Here is a 21,901-nt window from a genome sequence, read left to right as displayed (position 1 = left end):
AACTTTCGTTTAACATATATCGATTCATCAGGGAAGAAAAGGCGTAAAAAGCCGAAGTACAAAGTGTAAAAAACATTCATTTGTGTCATGGAAATAGGAAACAACGACGGTATCACAAACAACCAGACCCGAGACATTGCACAAAAGTTCGTTTTTTGCGCTGACCCGTCTGGGGATTAAACTTTATAAATGTTTTGGTTCATAGCTTTTTACGTAAAAATTTCGTTTTCAATAAATATTTCTTCGACTAAACAGATGGAAGGATCTTGCAAAATTTAAACCAATTATTAGAACTGCCTCCGTGACCGAATGGTGTCATTCTGGTCTGCCACACATAGGTCCCGGATCCGATTTTTTAAATATATCGTGAGTTTGGGTGTAATTTGTGGTTGTCTAATGTGTGTGCCCATGGCACCCACAATACAGGGTATCCCAAGTGCGGGTCTTTATATTAAATAAATTATATTCATTACATTAAAGGAAAATTTTCGATAAAATTAGATCTTACGCCTCTTCTTCCCCCGAAGTATCGATGTGTCCTACTGCTGAGACTCGTATTCTCTATAGAGGGGCTTAGGCCATAGTCCGCCATTCTATTCATTTTTCAATAGTTGTGAACTCTCTTCGATATGCAAATTTCACAACGATGTTTTTCTTTACCGTTCACGAGAGTTATTACTATTGAAACATCCACAAAAATGTACAGTACATTCAGCTTTTAGTTACTAAGCTATGTGTCTGCCTACAATATCGGACGCGTACCGTAGATAATATGTGTAAATAACATAATTCGGTCTATTGTTCTTAGCAATGTTATCCGTGCAGTCAAATCCGGCACATTACCCAACTGACAGTGAACTTGTTCAATGGTAAATTATAAATTGGTTACCCTTGAACTCGAAAATGCTGATGTGACCAAGAATTGCGTTTCACATTAATTCGTTGAATTGTATATTACAGGTTGTTATTTAATACTTATGTGTGATTAACACAATTTATCAACTGGCTGTGCCCGCTATTACATAAGCGCAAACGTGTGTCACCTACATATCTTTTTTTAGCAATTTGTAGTAGTAGAGCTCCTTGTGAAAGGTCCGTCCAGGGAAGTACCTTACCTGCTACCTTACTTATTTTTGCCACCAAGCGTATTGTGAGCATTTACCGCGTTTCGCTTTTGAAGGTGAAATTACAGACACACGGGACTTGTCAACTTATGTCTCAGCGATTTAAAGCTCTGAGTGGCACTGCATCTGTTATGGACAGGAGTGTAGTCTACTATCAGACATACCGTCGTTGATTTTTTTCTTATTAACCTATAATGTCCCAATGCTGAGGAAAGGTCTCCCCCAAAACCCTCCATTGCGCTCTGTCTTTGGCGATCTCCCACCACTCCTTCTCAAACCCATCAAGATCATTTCCTTCAGCCTTCTCGGACGTTCACAACTGTCTCTTTCCATCCTCGGGCACCCACTTCCACCACGACGTTCACCCACTTCTCGAATTGTGTCCGGCTAATGTGTCTCGCGTAATCCCATTTGAGCCTGACTTTTTTGCTCCCCACATCAGCAATGCCAGCCATCGACCGCAGCATTGTGTTTATTGCCTACTCGGTCAAATGGGTTTAAAGCCCAGAATGCTGCTTTCCTTTCTGGAACTCAGTCAGCTACCATGCCTGTGCACCGTAGGTTAGGACCGTCATTGATATTAATAAAAAAAAAACTTTTTTTAATGCGACAAAATACTGTAACGGGAATGATTCCCTTTAATATGGATAAAAACTGTTATGAGTGAGTTTTGCTTAGGTTTCCTCGATTGCTACACATTGGAAATTAAACTATTTTTTTTGGATTTATAATCGAGTACATTTCATCTTTTGAATTTTGTTGTTTGGTTCAATTAAATCGGTTGATAAATAAAAAATATATTCCAATTTTAAAATGCACTTCGCGAGCGCTTGACGTGACGCGTGTATTACACAATCAATGGCACAACAAGCTTTACACTTTTGTACGAATATCGCCGTCAGAACAACGGAATGAGATCTGTCAGTGTGTCTTTTGTACGAATATCGCCTTCAGAACAACGGATAGACATCTGTCAGTGTGTAATTTGACACGCTGCCGCCTGTACAAAAATATTAGCCACCAGTATAATGTAGAAAAAAGCCATCGACGCGATTTTACCTAGCTTTTATATTCAAGTCATAAAAAAAATTTTTTTTAAACAATAGTTATTATTTAATTACAAGATAAATACATTTAATATTAATTTTATAATCTTCACGTAACACGTATTTATTGGTAATGTTTTTTTTTAAATCTAAAATAGCTTTTATTAGTTTTTTCAAACAAACGGATTTCGTTCGTCTACTCCCGTTCTCTGTCCGACATCCGTCTGTAATACTACTGTAATACTCGAGTAAATAAAAGGACAATGTCAAGTATGAAGCTTCATTCGGATCATGCGTGTTTTATTTTGGTCGAATATTACTTGATAGTAATAGTTTCGGACGAATATCGAACCAGGGGGTCTACACTCGATCTCCGTGCGCCATCCGTCCGAAACAATTACTGCCAAACAAACAATACTTGACCAAATGAAAAGACGCGTGATGCGAATGAAGCTTCATACTGGATACTTGTCTTTTAATTTTGTCGAATATTACTTATTTGACAGTAATTGTTTCGGACGGATGTCGGACGGAAATCGAGAATAGACCCCCAGACAGACGCGATAACGGGGAACCCTCAGGTTCCATAATCATGGCTGACTTGCTGATTGCATTTAATTTCCGACAGTCTACAATATCGGAGATTTCTTTTAATTTTTTTTCAATTTTATTAAACTTGTTAGTTGTTTATATAACAGGAACACAGGCATTCTTTTAACGAATATATTTTACATTTGATTTGATAATCCGTATGAAACTGATGTCTCTATTTGTTTTATTTATATATTTTTTATCGAATACACATCGTGTGGACTCATACGTTTTTCATTTTTACAAAGTTACAATAATTTTTTTAACTATTAGATAGGCTTATGAAATTTATTATTATTGCGTTTTGTTGTTTGGTTTTTGTGACTGATTAGACCGCAAGAGGTGGATCACAGCGACGCAGATGCGTGCGATGCGATGAGGCGTTGTAACGCCTTTATAATCTGTGTAAGAAAAGAAATAAATGATGTTCAATTTTTAACTGCCTCAGTGGCCGAACGGTTACCATGCCGGACAGCCACGCAGAGGTTTTGGGTTCGATTCCCAGGCCGGGATAAATATGTGTATGGCCTACATTTCTCTCGTGAGATTGGGTGTAATTTGTGGTTGTCTATGTGTGGTCCATGGCACCTGCGACTCAGGGTTTCCCTAGTGCCTAGGGCAATGAGTGTGTTGCGTTATTATTATTAATCTGTCAATTTAAAATGTTTTAAAAAGAATAAGCTGTTGCTTGATAACCATGAAAGGGGAACTTCTTTCTTGTTACACAATATAAACGTGTTTGATAGCCATCAGAGTCATCCATATCTTTCGTGGCGAATTCGATTTCATTGCCTATTGCATTTCCACGTGGCCGCTTTAACCATGTTACGCTTAAATTGTAAATAGAAAGTAACTTATTAGATAAGAAGCGTGTATAATGTTCACACGTGGCCATATCTTCGACTCGTGTAGGGGCCAGTTTTACTATTATTCGATAAATAATTTGTAAGATTCGTAATGTTTTTATTTGTTGGTTTCTTTTCTGAATGAAATATTACATCATTAAGTTCCTACTTGATGTGCTTCTTGTTAATTAAATCTGAAGAAAAACATGAGTCGTAGAAAGTTTACAAACCCCACCCTATAAAAGCTTTGAGTCACAGCGGCGGACTATGGCCTAAAAACCCTCAACTTTAGAGAGACCTGTCCTCAGCTATGATAATGAATTGCATATATTTCCATCCAGGTAATCAGGACAGACGAAGTGTTTAATAAAGTTTTGTTTTCATTCACATGAAACTTTTTACACAAGGCAATCTTTTTTATGATACTAAGTGACGCATGACGGAACGGGTAAGTCGTGCTCCTAGTGCTAAGCGACACGCCTGTCCATAGTAGTTGCAGTGTCAACAAAGATCTGAGGGGCACTGCCACTGCGCCCGCCACCCCGAGACATAAGTTCACAAGTTCCAAGTCACCCATCCGGAACACTTTAATGTTTACACAAAAAAATAATGATGGTGGACGACATCTTTTACAAGGAGCTCTACTGCTACTTTCTTCTCAACTCCTAATTACGAACCTGTTATTTTTTTAATGACAACTTAAGATGTATGAATAAATCTTTACCATCAGAATAACACCACTTTTACATCATTAACGTACATCTTTTGTTCCAGGCCTATGGAACCACGTGTTCCTATTCTCAAACTTGTCGCTGTTCGTGTTTCTGCCGTTTGCATACTTGTTTTCTGAGTCATCCGGGTTTCCTGGATGCCGGGGAATGAGAGGCCGAGTATACGAGACTTTCTTAGTGCTCGCTCTGCTTGGTGTGGCCATGCTTGGCCTGGCCTATGTCATATCGGCGTGGTTGGACGGCGACGGATCCAGTATTGATGCTTTATTAAGTAAGTATTAAAAAGATATATTTTAGAGCCTGTGCACACGGTGCATTTATTACGCGTAGGCGACGCGCACATAACGCGCGTTACCGCGATTCACTCGCAGCCACGAAACCTTTAGGCTGCTAACAGATTGATTTTTTTTTTATAATATCAAGTGACGAGACGAACAAGTGTACGCCTGGTGGTATTTTGTAAGGCAAAATATACAGCGTCCCTACCAGTCACAAGAAGAAACAACATTTTGTATACAAACATTTTACGCGGTCGCTAGCGATAACTGTAAACAGTAATCTCATGGTAGAAGCACTGATGTAGGTTGGAGTTTTGTCTTCTTAAATTTTCTTTACTTTCGATCTTTATATTAAGAGGGAGCATGCCAAATAAGTTTTGACGTTGGCTCCGCCCAAATTTGTGAAACAAATATATGCCTGAAGTTCGCTTGACATGCGACAGATGTTGAATTTTGCGCATTAAAAGTACCAAATTCGTTTTAGCGGAATAACTCTAAAACTAAAGGGATTAAAAAAAACACGTAGTGACAGTTCTCGATCATGCATAAATATAATTAATTATCTAATTTTTGTCCTAATAACCTGTAGCATTTCGAGGATGAATCGAAAAAATGTGAAAATTAGAGGTCATTTCGTGATTTTTATCTATCGAGGAAACTTTATTGTTTTATGTTTCTGATTAGTGTCTATGCTTGAATATATCGTGTAGTTATTCATACAATATTTTATTTTTAACTTTAAAGTGGATATACCCCTGTAAAATCAAATCGAAGATTAGGAATTTTTCCTCTGCTCCCTCTTAATGAATCATAACAAACAAGTGGAGTTGCTTCACAAAAATAAATGAATATCATTGCAATAAAACATCATTGATGTCAATATTAATAAAATCAATTTTAATTGTATAAAAATTTATAAAAATTAAAAAAATAAACATAATTCTTAGGGACACCGTGTATCTCTAGATTGCGTGACGGGTTAATAGTATACTGTCCTGTCTTTTGATAATAATTTTTTTACCAAACCTACTGCTTAGTTAAATTACTTATGGTACTAAAAACGCATTGATTCTAATAACATGTTTCAAGTTACAGATTTATTACATGATACGTATTTAAAAAAATAAGTATTCACTAATGTACCCAAACGCAAACGACCGCGACTGTAGACGTTAAATTACGCGTCACGCTAGCGTGACCGTGGCCATTGTCAATGATCTGCTGGCTGATGGGTGCGAGCCGTTGAATAATAGGTGACCGGAAATCAGCATCGGTAGTTGTTTAACTACATGATCTGTGATTCTTGGAGCAATGGTTATTTCAATGACTTATTGCTCATGAACACTAATAATAATAATTTGTTTTCTCCACAAATTTTGGTTACAAAATATTAGTTACAGAATCAGGTTTTATTCAATAGAGGACAAAGTCTGTAAATTAGATCAAGAGATCTGTGTCTAAGGGTCATATTCTAGAACTCTACTCAATGTTCAAGTCAGGATTTGAGTATGGTTAGAAGCACTCGAAATCATACTCAAGTCCCTGCCGTTGGGGTCGTATTTCCAGTGCTTGTGTCGCCAGGCTCCCCAACTCGAACGTATTGCTATTAAGTTTACATACGCCAATTTTGACATTATTTTTTTTGCGTGTATGTGAGTGTGCGTATGAAAGTGCTTCTGTATAGGAATTTTTGTATACAGATGTGTATGAGAACGCGTGTATTTCCAGAAACTTCTTCAGTTCAATTTAATGATCACATCATAATGATGTTGATAAATATATCTTGAACGACAAAATGTTATTGCTACAGGCGTACCGCTTAACTGAGTCGGTTCCTGAGGTAGCTGCGCGGTGCGGGAGAGGTGCCAGATTACGTAACAGTTATGTCGCCCTGCACGCGGGATAATTTCAACAAGACTTTTCTGACGATTATCAATAACAAGTTGATTGAAAAAAGTGCCAAATAGCTTGTCTATTCGTTTTAATTATCAATGTAATATTTTTTTTTATTATTGTTTCAGATAACAATTTGGTAGCCACTTTTTTCAGTGACCTTTTTGTTGAATATCGTCAGAAAAATCTTGTTGAAATTACCCCGTGTGCAGTGCGTCTGGCTCCTAATGAAGTTTCCCCACCCCTGGCCCAAACTCTCTCTTTAGAGAAGACCCGTGCTTAGCGTCGGGACTTATAACGGTTGATAGTGATAATACTTTCTGTGAACTGTTAGACAAGAAAGTGCTAATAATAGACGAATGTTCTAACTTTCGCATTTCGTCTAACAATAAACATTTAACAAGGCCTGCATTTGCAAAAGTAAACATACGTGTGAGTAGGTTTGGAGAAAGTATCAAAATACAAATGAGTAATGGGAGTCGTTATTTATCTATCATTAATTACACATGTGATAAAAATGTGATAAAAATATTAATTGTTTTTATAATGCTTGCTTAATACATGTTGTATTTTTTCGTATCTTCGTTCATAATAGTCCCAGTACCTATCACTATCAAAGCGAAGTATTTAAAATTGACGTCGTCAAGATAACTCACACCGGTTGGATAACCGCGTAAGGCTAAAGATCAAAGAATACGAAAGAAGGAATTAGTTTAAACAGCAGTACCTAACCGGTATGAGGTAATATCAACACCACTTAAGTGTTTCTATGTATTATCAGCATAGGTCAGAAAAGGGTGTTTTACATATATAGATACAAGTACAGACATAGCTAAATGGAGCGACATAAAGTTTTTTTTTTTTTTTTTTTTTTATTCAACACGTACAGCTATCATCACAGGTTTAACCTAATACAATAGTTGTTAAAACCACCAAATATTACTTAATTATTTTTGCGAATTCCAGATTTCCGGAAATGATTTTACTGCATCGTAGGACAAACTCAGTAGTTTGTCCTACGATGAGTACCTAGGAAGTCGAAGTTGGATTTTAAAGTAATTCTAATGGTGCCATGTAAAAAAATGCAGTAGATAACTGATAGGCTGTACCAGTGCGGGACGATCCGCCATGTGCGCGTATAGTACTTAAATAAATATTGCTGGATTGTTATCCTGGTATTTCAATTCCAAATAGTTTCCCCCATGAACAAGTAGGTAATCAACCAAGAGGACCTTGTACTCCCAAGGTTCGGTGTAACCCCGAGAACTATTCGGCAACCTCTCTTCTTTATTTTACATACGACTGATGTATATTGTATACACGACAAGCCCTGTTGCCGTTCCGTCAATATGACCGTCAAATATATTATGTGGGACGCAGTGCGGTCTCTAAAGCTGAGGAGGGGAGTGACCATTCTCGTTACTTTTTTATTCTCAGCTTTGATAAATGGTCAATTATTCTAAAGTAATAAAACGAAATAATAAAATAAATATCTCTATTTATCTCCACAATTTACAACACTGTTTCTACGTAGTGTTAGTCAAACTTTTGACAGTTAAATAGTAAAAACGGTGGTTTAGGCGGCAGGACTTAATCGGAATGACAGAGTATCAATGCTGTCATACTATCTTTCGCCGTATAATGAGAAAAATACGTTTTTCAAATTGGTTATATTGATCTGAAGTGCTTCATTTCTAAACCATCATTGCCGATTGTTAATTGTTTGTATTGTTAAAGTACACTTTTGATTATTCATGTTTTTTTTTTAACAATATATTGCCTTTTCAGATTTATGGACGTATCTCCCTTTCCTGTATTCCTGTGTGTCGTTTGTCGGTGTCTTAATGTTATTGGGTGAGTTGACTTTTTATTATTAATAATTAAAAAAAAAATTGATCTAACTACGGCACAGCTAAAATGAGTGTATTTTTTAAATTTATTTATTACTTACAAAAGTTTAAACATAATTTTGCTTTACACTCTTGAACCTAAACAAATTTGTGTGATTGTTGCAACTCCTCTAACACTAAAACCTAACTTAGCAAAATTTTACGTACGAAAAATTGTAAATAATTTACAATAACAAAAAGTTACACAAGCTATCGGTTCACAGCCACATTTACATTACAGTATTTACATTTTCAAAGTCACACGTAAACTTTTTTTTTCCCCAAATAATTTATTTAAGAAACACTATGTAAAGGAATTGTTTTCTTAATCATTTTAAAATCTATATGAATTAATTTTTCTCACTATTTATAGCACATATGTATACAAAATGTTTGGCAAAGAACCAGAAAGTCTATTATGCCTTTATCGATTTCGATAAAGCTTCCGATTGAGTGACGCGGGCTGAAACGTGATCACTTTTATCTAGGTGCGGTTCGGATAGCCAATTAATACGCGCTCTTAAATCGTTTTACGAGGATTTAGGACCTTACGGTAGCATGAAATAAGACTGGTCTCGCGGTGTCTGACAGGGATGTATAGCATCACCGTGCCTCTTCAATGTTCATAGACAACTGTTTGATAAATTTGCATGAAAGATTTGAAAATAGGTGAATCAATCATTAAATACTTTTTATACACCGAAGTCAAGAGCTATTTTCACCAGTTAAAGAATTGTAAGAGATGGTGGATATAAGGTATGGATTATTCGAAAGAAAGGGAATGATAGTACGAAGGAATGCGTAATTGAAATTAATGGAAAGAAAGTTAAAGAAATAAAATGTTTACAATTAACTTTAAATAAAAAAGAAGACGTTGAAAGAAGAGGTAGAGAATTGGTGATAAGGCTGTTTTGGTTCCAACACTAACGTATGGGGGTGAGTTTTGGGTATGGCAGAAGAAGCATAGTAGAGTGACTGCAGTAGAAATTAAGTCCCTCAGAAAAATATGTAATGTGCGGTTATGTAACAGAGTGAAGAATTCTGTGATCCATGAACGATACGGTTCGAAATAGGACGTAGTGATAATAATAGAGAAAGGCATATTGAGGTGGTTCGCAGAGATGGAGTTGTGAACGTGGAAGACAGCATTGGAAAGCCGCGGAGAACGTTTTCAGATCTATTGAGAATGTTGTCAAAAAGGAAGAGTGTGTAGTGAGAAGATTAAGTGCTTGTATAAAAATATTGACGAATGTTAGTGAAGCAAGAGAGCTTTGTTAGTATATATTCTTTGCCTACCCCAGTAAGAGTCCAAAGGTCTGAGTGGTATGTAAGTAGGTATTAGCCTGTAGCATATTTTATTTTATCATACAATTGCAACTAAACCAATGTTATTAATTAGTGTTGTGAATACGAGAGCGAATTGGCTTAATCCACTTCCATTTAACAACTACACTAACATGCTCCATGAAACTTGACACAAACAACTACCAGACACTTTTTATACCATCCGAGAAGTTTTTTAATGTATGCGCTCTCGAGCAGACACCAGGAGATGAGACGTTCAAAGATGTACCGTATTAAATATCTAATTTTAGCATAGAATAAACTAACATGGCATCACGAAAGTTAATGTTTACGATGTCAACGAACCTCGCGTACGAGTAATAGCGGAAAGGGCAGTTTTCACAACGGGTTCCACTTTCCTAGCACATTATGAATGGTTGTCATCCACACTCTACTAATAAGTTACTATAGTAATTGTAACACAGATATGTAGGCATCCAAATTGGCCCGACTGTGGTAACAAAAAGAAATAAACTAAAATTTCGTAATTTTTTCTCAGTGCAGTGGAATCCCGATAATCCGAACTTTGGTAATCCAAAAGGTTACAATAAAACTACAGTGACAAGTAGTAATAATGATAATGATAATGAATTTATTCTCTTCCACAGTTAAAACTTATATCTAGTACATAAAATACAGTGTATACTTTCTATTGTGGAATACTGGTGCTCAAACTAGGTAAACCCTGTATTATGAGACACCAGGTCTCCCTTTGCGGAACAAGTTTGAAAATCAGGAAACAAAACAAAAATTCTGTGGTAAAGTTAAAACTATTACATAAATAATTAAGGTTAACCTATAAGCAAGGAACAAACAGCAAAATACAGCCAGTCTTAAAAATGTGAAATGGATATATGTAAAGTTACATGATGTGTGTTGGTGTTGGGGTGAGTGTGTGTGTAATAGAAGGTATATTTACTAGAGCTCCTTGTGAATGAGTTCGGTACATTAAATATGCGTCGCCGAAATTTCGTAATCACTATTTAGTTACTACAAGAATATTCGAAATGTGCTGATGCAAAATATGTGTCGTCGAAGTTGTTAATCACTAATTACTACAAGAACTATCGGGATGTGGTAATGCACCACCCACAATGTCAAAGAATATATATGCATATGTGGAGTCGCAAAAAACCGCAATTATGGCACACCCCGGACATTCCATACAACGGTCGAAAGTTATTTACCTATTACTACTACTACAACAAGGTGCTATCTGTACAGGTGCAAATGTGTGCGTGAAGTGGCTGGGTTATCCATCGCTTTGTCGTAGCGAAAATTCTAACGCGAATCTGTTATCTATGACTCTATTAATAGAATCCTAATAATTACACATGTTCATTAGGTATTAACTAAAATAATATTGAAGATTTATTTAAAAAATATATTACAATGTTATATTTTGGATAAGTACTTTTCAATAAGGTAACTGAGGTATTTGACACTGCGTGTCCAAAATTGAAAATTCGAGAACCCTGTTCTACTAGCTCATGAACTTATGGCGTCTCTTTATATTGATATAATAAATCTGTATTATATATTACTCTGTACTAAAAAAAAAAAAACAATAACTGAATGAGTCTCAGACATATTTTTTTATTTACTTCGTTTCATCTTTCGGAAAACGAAAGAAACTCCTCTTTATCCCGTTTAGATAACGATACATGGCTGCAAACAGCACAATTCACGACCATTATAAATAGTAACGTACAATGATGTTATATATTAACGTACAAGTTTCGTAATGAACAAATGAAAACTATATTCAAATACGAAAGCCGTCTTAGCGCGAAAATGCTCGCAGACAGCCTTGTTGCCGTTCAGTCAATGTGACCGTCAATGTGCGGGGCGTAGTGCGGAACCTAAAGCTAGGGAGGGGCGGAGAGTGTCCATTCTCGTTACTTTTTTGTTAATCTGATAATGGGACCAAACTCCATTCCGATTAGCGAAGTGTTCGGATTTAAGTGAAATTAGTCGTAAATTTAAATTATTACTTGACAAAAAAATTCAAGCCAATGTAGTTGTGTAACTGTGATTTTGTAGATTTCTTTTTTATGATATCAAGCAATGAGACGAACAAGCGTAACGTCTACCCATATTCTTACTCAAAGCTTTAAACTCCACCAGCATCCAAATTCCAGTAATTTCACCAGCATCCTGACACTTCAAAACCGGAACGCAGTAATGTGAGCATGGCTGCTAGGCGGCAGAAATAGATAAGATAGTACTTAATCTATAGTACACTATACGAATAAGGCTCAACTTACATTGGCGCAGAGTCAAAGCGTCGCGTCGCATGCATTTTCAGTTACAACGCCTGGCGACGCGCGACGACACTCGCATTAGGCTCAAGTCACACTGGCGCAGAGTCAAAACGTCATGTTTTTCGCCTGTAGCATATTCATCTCTATTTTCCCATTATTAAAGTACAAATTTCGACGCCTCCTACGTCAAGTATCGTATGTCGAAATTGCCAAGTTTACAGGGGAGTGTTTTAAAGTTCTCCGTTTCATTCGGCAAAGCTTGTTACTCACATAGAGTGATCATCTAATAGATCATCTAACCGATATCTAGGATTTTATGATACTTTGCCGAATAAAAGTGAGAAATCTAAAGTCACGTGTTATGCTTATTTCAGTGAATTCAGAACTTTAAAAGGCTCCCCTGTAAACTGGGCAATTTTGACATACGATACTTTACGTGGGAGGGGTCGATTTGCGTTATGCATATATGGAGTCGAGCGGCTTCGTGGGTCGCCGCACGTTACTTGGGCGCAGTGACGCGTCAGACGCCGACCACACTGTGATCCGGGCGCACTAAGCGCAGCGTCGAAGCGTCGCGTCAGTGTGAGTTGAGCCTAATAGCAGCAAAAATCTAGTTAGTGTCATAACGGTTACAAAAAAGCGAAATAACGTAGTACAAACCTAAATTCTTTTTATAAACTAAATGTAATTCGTCTGTAGTGCAATACGCGTAACCAGAATTTGATTAGGAGTCTCCATTTCTGTAATTTAGTCGCCACAGCAAATGTCGTGACATACAAAATAGGATGATTTACGGGAGTCTATTGTTATCAGTCCGTAGACAACATAAATTAATGCGTATTGTGTAGAAATTAAAGTCTCAGCCATTGAAATAACGAAGTAATAACGTTAAATCCCTCTCCTGTGAAATTAGGTTTGGTACAGATACTACAATCGTGAATTTGCACTATCCCCGATGAATTGTTGTTGACAATTGTCTAATTCGCATTATTATTTAATTTACTTGAGACAATGCCTACCAAATTCGGTCACTTCTTTGTCACAAATCATTCTGTGATAAAAGAGATAGTCACTTTGCCATTAGTAAGATAATATTTTTAAAACTCCACAAAAGAAGTAAACCACGCACTATAAATAAACAAATTTATCAATCAAAGACACTAATTATATATAACTTTATGCATAATCGATGTATTTTTTCTTAGAAATAAATAACTGAACCCCTCTCGTTGATCCTGACTGAAAAACACTTTCATTGCTATGACAATAATATTATGTTTTTCATCTATATAATCTTGTATTAAACTATATATAATCATGTTTCATATAAGTGGATAAAGCGTTTATCTATCTATCTAATTGCTTCATATAATATCGTTCTTCCACTTATCGTGAACGTACTTTTAGTTTTGCAGCTCACATTTTGAGTTGGAGAGTAATGTATATTTTCTACAGGGGAATTTGCCATACGAATGAATAGTGTGTTATCACTGACGATTTCAAATGCATACTTTCAATTTGACCCAAAAAATGTCAGGGGATATAATTATTCACGAGAGAAAGGTATGTTTTAAGTTTTTAGGATTTAGCGATTGCTGACATTGGAAATGAAACTATTTTTTCGGATCTAAAATATATATTTCTTTTTTCAAACAAATCAACCTTTTGGGCAGTCACGACTGGCTGAGACAAAGTCGTCACGTCAGTTATATCTAATGTAATGAAATTATTATTTTTATTATTCTGTAATTTCATTTTCTAAAGTGGTATATGAGTGTATTCCTTACATGGGAATCTGCCATATGAACGTAATTAATTACTTTGACGATTCCTAACGTATGTACATATATAGCTTAACAAATAAAGAAACTTCGAATTTGACACAATAAGGTGTCTGGTGAATCATTGTTAAAAGATAGAGTAGTATTATTCTTTACAGAGGAACCTGCCACACAAATGAGTGGTGTTCAATCACTTCAACTACTTCAAGTGCATGTGCATAATTTATAAAATAAACAAACTTCGAATTTGACGTAAAAAAGTGTAGTAGAAAATATTCTTCACAGGGAAATCTGTCACACGAATGAGAAGCGATTATCATTTGACGGTTTCAAGTGCATGTATATAATTTATAAAACAAAGAAACTGCATTTGACCCAAACGTGTCAGGGGAATATAATTATAGAGTAAAATATTTTTTACAGATGAATCTGTCAGACGAGTGATTGGTTCTTAAACACTTTGACCATCTGAAGTGGAAGACATTTTGAATTTGACCCAAAAAGTGTCAGGGAAATATAATTCATAATTATCTCCACAATCTATTATTCTTCTCTAAGAATGATAGAGAACAAATCATCAACATCCCGAACATCTTCAATATTCTCACAAATAAACAAGAAATTTTTACTGGCAGCACGTCAGTTATTCATAGGCCATTGTCAGTTTATTTCGGGGTCAGTAACGCGCCTGCGGCTGTGATTTCTAAGGCCGGTTGTCGACCCGTTACGTTTTAATTTTGCATTACTTCTATGCTGGCCGACTACGGAACCGATACGAGGTTATTGTTTTTTGTGAAATCATTATTGCAAACTACATTTGCTTTTGGTTATTTTTTGCAATTAGATAAAATTTCTTAAAACTTTGAAACTTCATACTTGACATAGTTTTTTAATATGTTCGAGTAATAACTTATTTGACTGTCATTGTTTCGGACTGATGTCGGTTCTTATTTACTTACGGATGTCTTGTTCACAAGTCTTAGATAACCATACTAATTACCTGGTCGCAAATTAGGGAATCCCATGCATTAAGATTAACAGAACAAAGGAATTCACTCAGGGGCACTTCACAGAACACCCAGACGAGGACCAACGTGGAAGAATTAATTTTCCAAATTAAAAATAAAAATAAAATAAACAGACTTTATTCTTCAACACAGCAATGAGAATAAAAACATACAATAGTGGCTGAAAATCTAAATCAGTGTTGAAGAAAAGATACCAGTCTCAGCAATTTGCTAGTTTTCAGGCTTCACCTTGTATATAACGATAAAAGTACGAGTTAAATATATTTGTCGCTGTAAACACCACAGTATACAATTTCTAATTAAGTATATAACTAAGAAATCACCTCACTCACCGTAATTATAAACTATTATTATATATAATACTACAGAAATTCCAGTTAAAATTCCTATACAAAACCACAAATGATACACGCACCGACCATGCAGCAAAAAAGTGCAAAAAGCATTTTATTACACATAGAATAGAATAGAACAGGCAGAGAATTCCTACCTTTCCCTTCAACCAACAGCACGAAGTCTTCTGTTGTTTCAGCAGCCAGTCTTTATACATATATTTGAATGTATACGATGATTATATGGGATTGTATTATTGTATATGGGAATCGAACTCAGGACCTCCTAATCTAGTGCCCACAGTATAAACCGTTAGGTCAACTTTGCTGGTAATTTTGCTCTTCCACATTACAAAATAAACCACCACCGTCATGTATGAAAAAGATCTTTTTTTGTAATACCAAGTGACGGGACGATCAAGTCTTGCGCCTGGTGGTAAGCGACACGCCTGTCCATAACAGATGCAGTGCCATTTAGAGCTTTTAATTGCAAAGATCTTATGGACACTGCTACTACGTAAGACATGAGTTGACAAGTCCCAGGTACCTGTAATTTCACCAGCACCCTTACCCTTCAAAACCGGAGTACTTCCCTGAACGAACTCTTTCATAAACAGCTCTACTGCTACTATGAATATAATAAAATTAAAATGTAGTGTGTGTATATACGTGTGAGAGATTGTGTGTAATGGTAAGTGTGCCTGCGAATATCAAAGTAACAAAGTGAAAATGTAAAATTATTTCCAATAAAATTTTGTTTCCGGGTCTTTTTAAACGTGGTCGGATCTTTTTTTCGTAATCAAGTGTCGCTTATAAAGGTCTCTAGGTATCTGTTTTATCTAGATCCGTAAAGTGATAACCAAACTTATCACAACAGATTATTATTTCGTAATATTCAAAATGAATTTTTTTATTGAATCCAAATAATTATCTTTAATTGTCGAAAGAACTGCAATAACTTGCCAATCAACTTATTAAATAAAAAAAAATTGTTAATAGATAAGAAACCACGATGTTTGCAATTGTTTTTATTTTGTAAAATAAAAAAACCATGCCATTATAGAAGATTTTATTTGTTATAACAGCAATAATTGAGGAACATTCAAGATACTTCTAGTTATAATAAAACAATACTACAGTTATTGAAACATGAATTATATTTAAATTAACAAATAATTGCAACAACTAAAATACCTACAATATCTTGCAACGGACAACCGGGTCCGAGCCTAATTGCGTATTGTAAGAAATAGCTGTCAAAATAGCAATTACTCAAATAAAATTATATCATAGTCATAATTGACATTAAATTCTTCACTCCATATTCCTATTGGCGTTTTTAAATCTTCGACAAAACCGGTTCAATGTCCTTTGTTAGTACTTAAAAAAATAAAATAAAAGAACACAGTCTTCACCTTTTAAATTTCAATGGTGGTTGTTTCTTTTTCTTTCTCCTCTTCTTCTTCCTCTTCTGCCTCGTCGCGTGGTTTTATCTTTTTATCGAGGAAATATGTGATGAGGTCCTTATGGAAGGAAAAACAAGTAGATTGATTTTCAATACTCCACATATGTAAGTCTTTTTAACCGACTTCAAAAAAAAAGGAGGACGTTCTCAATTCGGCAGTTTTTATTTTGTATGTATGTTACGCGATAACTCGGCATTTGTGAACTGATTTTGATGATTCTTTTTTTATTGGAAAGAGAAGAAGAAAAAATATTCCACCACTAAGGGTGGCAAACTAGGAGATAAATCCGGTTCCACGCACTTTCCGGTAACCGATTTCAATAAAACTTGGTAAATACACAAAAAGACAATTTGGTCGAGTGGGAATGTTCGGATGGTTCTAACCTGGAGTGTTTGTGCGTTGCGATACAAGCGATGCCCCATATCATATCCTGCCCTAACACTTGCACAATTGAGGATTTACTGGCGGCTACTAGTGACGCGGTCGTGGCTGAATTCCACAATAGTACAATGTATGTCATCGATACAATAAGAAGAAGGTTTTGAAAAGTCATAAGTTTTGGCAAAATAGTTAATTCTTTGTATTTAAAAGTTTACCTATACATCTACCACATAATTCTTACGAACATCAAACTACAAAATACAGAAGACTGCTCGCGGAAGTGTTTCGATACGGACTCGTCTTCGTACCCAATAAGAGAGTCAGCAACAATTTTATCAAATATATGCCTACATACTTTGGAAAAACTATCCCCTTAAATAACTTAATAGATAAAAATCACATCAGAAATAAAACCTTTTTAACAAAAACCTGTTAGGAGTTATTGATTCGCACATAATTACAGCATGCAACTCCTTTTTCTGAATTGAGGATTGAAAAATCAACAGACCTGGTGTTGCGGAAACATCCTTTCCAATTCCTTTTGGCATTCTTCCAGTTTGTCAAACTCTTCCAGCTCTTTATGAGCCTTAGCCCTATACAGGCGAGCTTTGAAGCTGTTCTCGTTTACGCGAAGTGCCCAGTGACAATCATCAAACACCTGAAACAACAGCTATAGATGAGTGACAGTGTGGATACCGTTGCGTATGAATTAAGACTGTTTTTATATTGAATTCTGCTTTTTTCATGTAAAATAGACGAAGGCTGGCTCACAATTTCACCTGATGCTAAGAGACCAATGTGGTCGACGATGTTACGAGTTTGTCTAGCAAATGCCTATACACTCTAGTTTTAAATACCTAATTTTAAACGCTAACTTGATCGTTGCAAGGATTGATAAGAGTATGTATAAGAGACACAGTCCAAAATTCGTCATTTGTTTGAGATATTTATGCAAGAATTACTATCTACAATATCCTTAAAATTGTAGTGTAATGTGCTCGAATGCAGTTTTTCTTTTTTGTAACTTTTTATTGGCCATTTCCTGTATAAAACCACTTTTAAAATTGCTCATTATGTAAATTGACGACACTTTTAAATGAGAATCACAATTGGTTCCAATTTTCACCAAAAAAAAACTATTTTAAAGATTTCAGTGATGTTATGTATACGAATGATGATAAAATGTCCAATAAATTAAAACTATTTTTTTTACTTCGTATAAAGATGCCAGATGTGCAATATTATTGCGTCTCACTTTGAAATCTTGTGTGTTCAAAGTATGTCAGAGGGGGACATTCAAATACATACATCATACAATACATACATCTGCTACTTCGTTCCATTGTATTTTGTTTTTATGGTTTGTATTTCGGTTGGCACTTACTAGTAAGTCTTCAAGATCAAAATTACTTATGGAATCAATTAGATGCTCTCCGCCAGACTGATCTTTACACGCTATTTCTCCGAAACTATTTGACGCATAGTTTACATTAAAAAAATACAAAATGAAAACTTTTTACTAACGCTAACCACATCTCTATTAGTTAGTGCCAATATAATCGATACCGCTATCTAATCTTTACCGTTTTGTCAAATTCTCTATTGCCACGCTGAAGGGCATATTAACTATAATTAATTACACAGTCAAGATCTTGATAACCAGAAATAAATCTTCGGTGTTGAGATAAGGCGAAACAATAGACCATGTGTTTATGCGTTCCACTAAACGTCGAATCTCGACCTCGGTGATTCTAGTCTGGGTTTTGGGTACTCATAGTACAGGATACTTCGAGACGAGACGTAGTTTGAGACCAAGTAATTGACGTATTTGTCTGGCACTTTATCATATTATTCTTTTTGAAACTACATCCGATAGTGGAAGTTGCTGCTTTTTTACATAATATAATCGCGTGAAAGCCATCCTAGTGGGCCTTAGTGAACTTCTGCATAGGTGAGTTCTGCACGGAAATTCCCATTACCAGTATCTTTATATCCATTAAACTATTAAGACGATGAACCACAATTTTCTTATTTAAGAGGTAGGCTCTAGTCTGTGGATTAATCGCCATTTCTGTTCAGCGTCTAATCTTTGAGTTCCTGATACGACACAACATTACCTTTTCCCCTTATCTGATCTAAATAACTTCATCTCGGTTTTTCTCTGCCCATCTTTACTTCGATTTTCCGTACTATAATGCTTCTAAGAAAACTGTCGAGACGTATTAGAAGCCCAAACATCTCCCTTCGGTAGTCTATTGTCTTTAATAAGCTTCTCTTAAAAATAAATAGCTCCGTAGCAAAACAGACATTTAAACACCAAATTTTAAACTTCATCTCTCAACGCAATTGGACACGTCATCTTCAATGTAGTTGTAAACAATCGTTCGTGTCCTAATATGCATAAATTCGGAAGTAGCAAGGTCAACATCATCGATATACGCGGACATATAAAATGAACTTGTTTCCATCCAAGGTCATCCATTAATTTTCAAACCATTTATAATTATAACTACTAACTTTTGCTATCGTTCGGGTTAAAACCCTACAATAATAACAAGTCGAGAAATTTACTGACATGTCCGATAAGTAAAGACGTCACTTAGGTGAATGTCAAGGGAATAATTCTTGGTATCTTTTTTAAACAAATGAGTTTGTCTTGAAAAGCGTTTCAAAATAATAACAATAAAATATTGGTGGTAACTGAATAAGACCTTCAATCTCAGGTTGTGAACACAGAGGATGATATAAACACAAACAATGGGCAATGGAATTTAAAGCTGCAAACAAGTATTTTAACCAAAACAATAGGTGTTTGTATGAATCAGGTCCTAAAAAACAATTGTCCTAAAAAACAATATCAACTGAACCGAATACTAAGGAGACTACTTACAAAAAACAAAAGTTAAACATCTGTCATCTAGATCGTAAAATAATCAACGAGGTTGATCATCTGAAATTTTACACCTGTGGTGATAATAAACTTTGATCTAAAGCAGAGACGACATTAACTATCCTATGAACAGAGTCAGGTCACTGACTTTAGCAAAGAACATAGCTGTTAATTCCGAGAATAGATTTGCAACATATGCAAGAGATTATGGTAAGTAGTTTCAACTTTCTAGCTTCATTTAGTTGTTATATATTTTTTATATTTTCCTATTTGAAGAATTGACACCGTGTGTTTTTTAGGATTAACTGATCCCTTTTTCGCTATTATGTTGATGTCTTCTGTCTCGCGTAACATACGTTTTATTAGTTGTTAAAGTTGATTGTATGATCGACGGCTTGTTTACATATACACTTGGGGACCAATATCCCTAATTCGCGGTACTGTTTTTAGCTGGGAAAAGTACTTTAAACAGGTAATACTTCATTCTGGCTCGTCTGGTTTTCTCAGCTCGTACAAATTTAATTCTAATTTATCTTATTTATTCAATTAATAAATTAGTTTTAACATCAATAGAGAACTCAACCAGTCTAGCTGCATGTGTTTACAGTTAGAAAAAACTAGGCCGTTCCATGTAGCTTTAGTAACAGTAATAAAAAAAAATTTTTTTTCAGTGGTTATAAATCTCTCATTGGAACGCGCTTTCTCTGCTTGGTTCAAATTACAATAATATTGACGTTTGGCCAATTTTACACGCACTTTGATGATAACTAGGTTTCTAATGTTGGTTTCTATTTTGTGGTGTCGTAACAGTGTTCCTTCATTTTGTTTATGTTCTGTATCTATAGTCTTTAAATGCTTTAAATTGTTTATATTTATGGTTGTTTATGTTGAGAAGACCGAATTCAACAATATAGAGAATTAAAATCTCTATAAATTGTTATTTCTTTTACGCCGGTTGTTCTTTGATTATTGCAAATTATTCATTATAAATTAGAATAAAGATAAAGAAATATTTCTACAATAAAATTAAAAGACAACCTGACAACCACCTGGCACAAATCACCTGGTCACAAACAATAAAATTCCCTGTACAATACCGAAGCAACGACTTGTAACTCATGGGCACTACTCAGAATGCGTAAACTAAGACCGACTTAAAAAAAGTTAGGTTCCCAAATTTGCTCTACCGGGAATTTAACCCAGAACTTTCTCATCTAGCGCCCACTGTGTCAACCTGTGTTGATTGGAAATATTATTGTTACAAAGTAACCGTGGACGTGATCGTTGAGATACAATGTTCCACATTAATTCCTATTGAGACTAAGTTTACGTTTCTTATCGCGACTATTGAAATGAACGCGATTATTAACAGGCGATGACTCATTATCATTAACGATTGCTTTAAAAGTTTAAATTATAATCTCTAGGGGTATATAGGGAATAGGGATGGCAATACTTAACTAGACGAAGTCTTTCATAAGGAACTCTACTGCTACTAATACTTCAATTTAGTTCCACCATCACCGTTCCTCCTTCGGTCGACTAGAAAGGCCGGAACACTCTATCCTTCTGTCGTTGATATAGCACCCATTCGCACGATGCGCTTTGCTTCCTCCTTCCTAATACGCTACCGGTATCTGGGTTTCTCAAAAAGTACATTCAAGACTAAATTAATAGGTATCTTTTGGCAAGCATCAAGTGAGATTGTGACCAAGCGTGTGTGTCTATGTGTACACCATAAAGTTTAACTTAGTTAAATCTTGTGAAATCTTAAAATTTTATGTAATGTTTAGTATAACAGACAAGTTAACTACCACGAGCAGTATCGATCGATCGGTTTAGTAGTAGGAGTTATTATCGCAATTAATATTGATATTAATATCAATTGCGATTGTCAGTGTGTCGTTCCTCTATGAGACACTGACAATCATTAGATGAGAAAGAATGTCAACATCACAAAAATGTAGACCAAGGGTCTATCCATGACGGACACCGGTGCCCTCATCAACATTATACTA

General features: G+C 35.5%; 1 protein-coding gene across 1 annotated transcript in view; it reads left to right on the top strand.

The window, feature by feature from the left end:
• The window catches only part of LOC113232025 (protein Lilipod), an 80,261-nt gene that overhangs the window by 7,662 nt on the left and 50,698 nt on the right, over positions 1–21,901 (top strand). The window contains exons 3-4 of the mRNA XM_026466649.1: positions 4,381–4,608; positions 8,297–8,362. Coding sequence (XP_026322434.1) covers positions 4,381–4,608; positions 8,297–8,362 — 294 coding nt within the window. The remainder of the gene's footprint in view (positions 1–4,380; positions 4,609–8,296; positions 8,363–21,901) is intronic.

Source organism: Hyposmocoma kahamanoa, unplaced genomic scaffold (genome assembly GCF_003589595.1).
Source record: "Hyposmocoma kahamanoa isolate Upper Pololo Valley unplaced genomic scaffold, ASM358959v1 66, whole genome shotgun sequence".
Taxonomy (NCBI): Eukaryota; Metazoa; Arthropoda; class Insecta; order Lepidoptera; family Cosmopterigidae; genus Hyposmocoma; species Hyposmocoma kahamanoa.
Note: the sequence above shows the minus strand (reverse complement) of the source record. Positions and strands in the feature narration are given on the sequence as shown.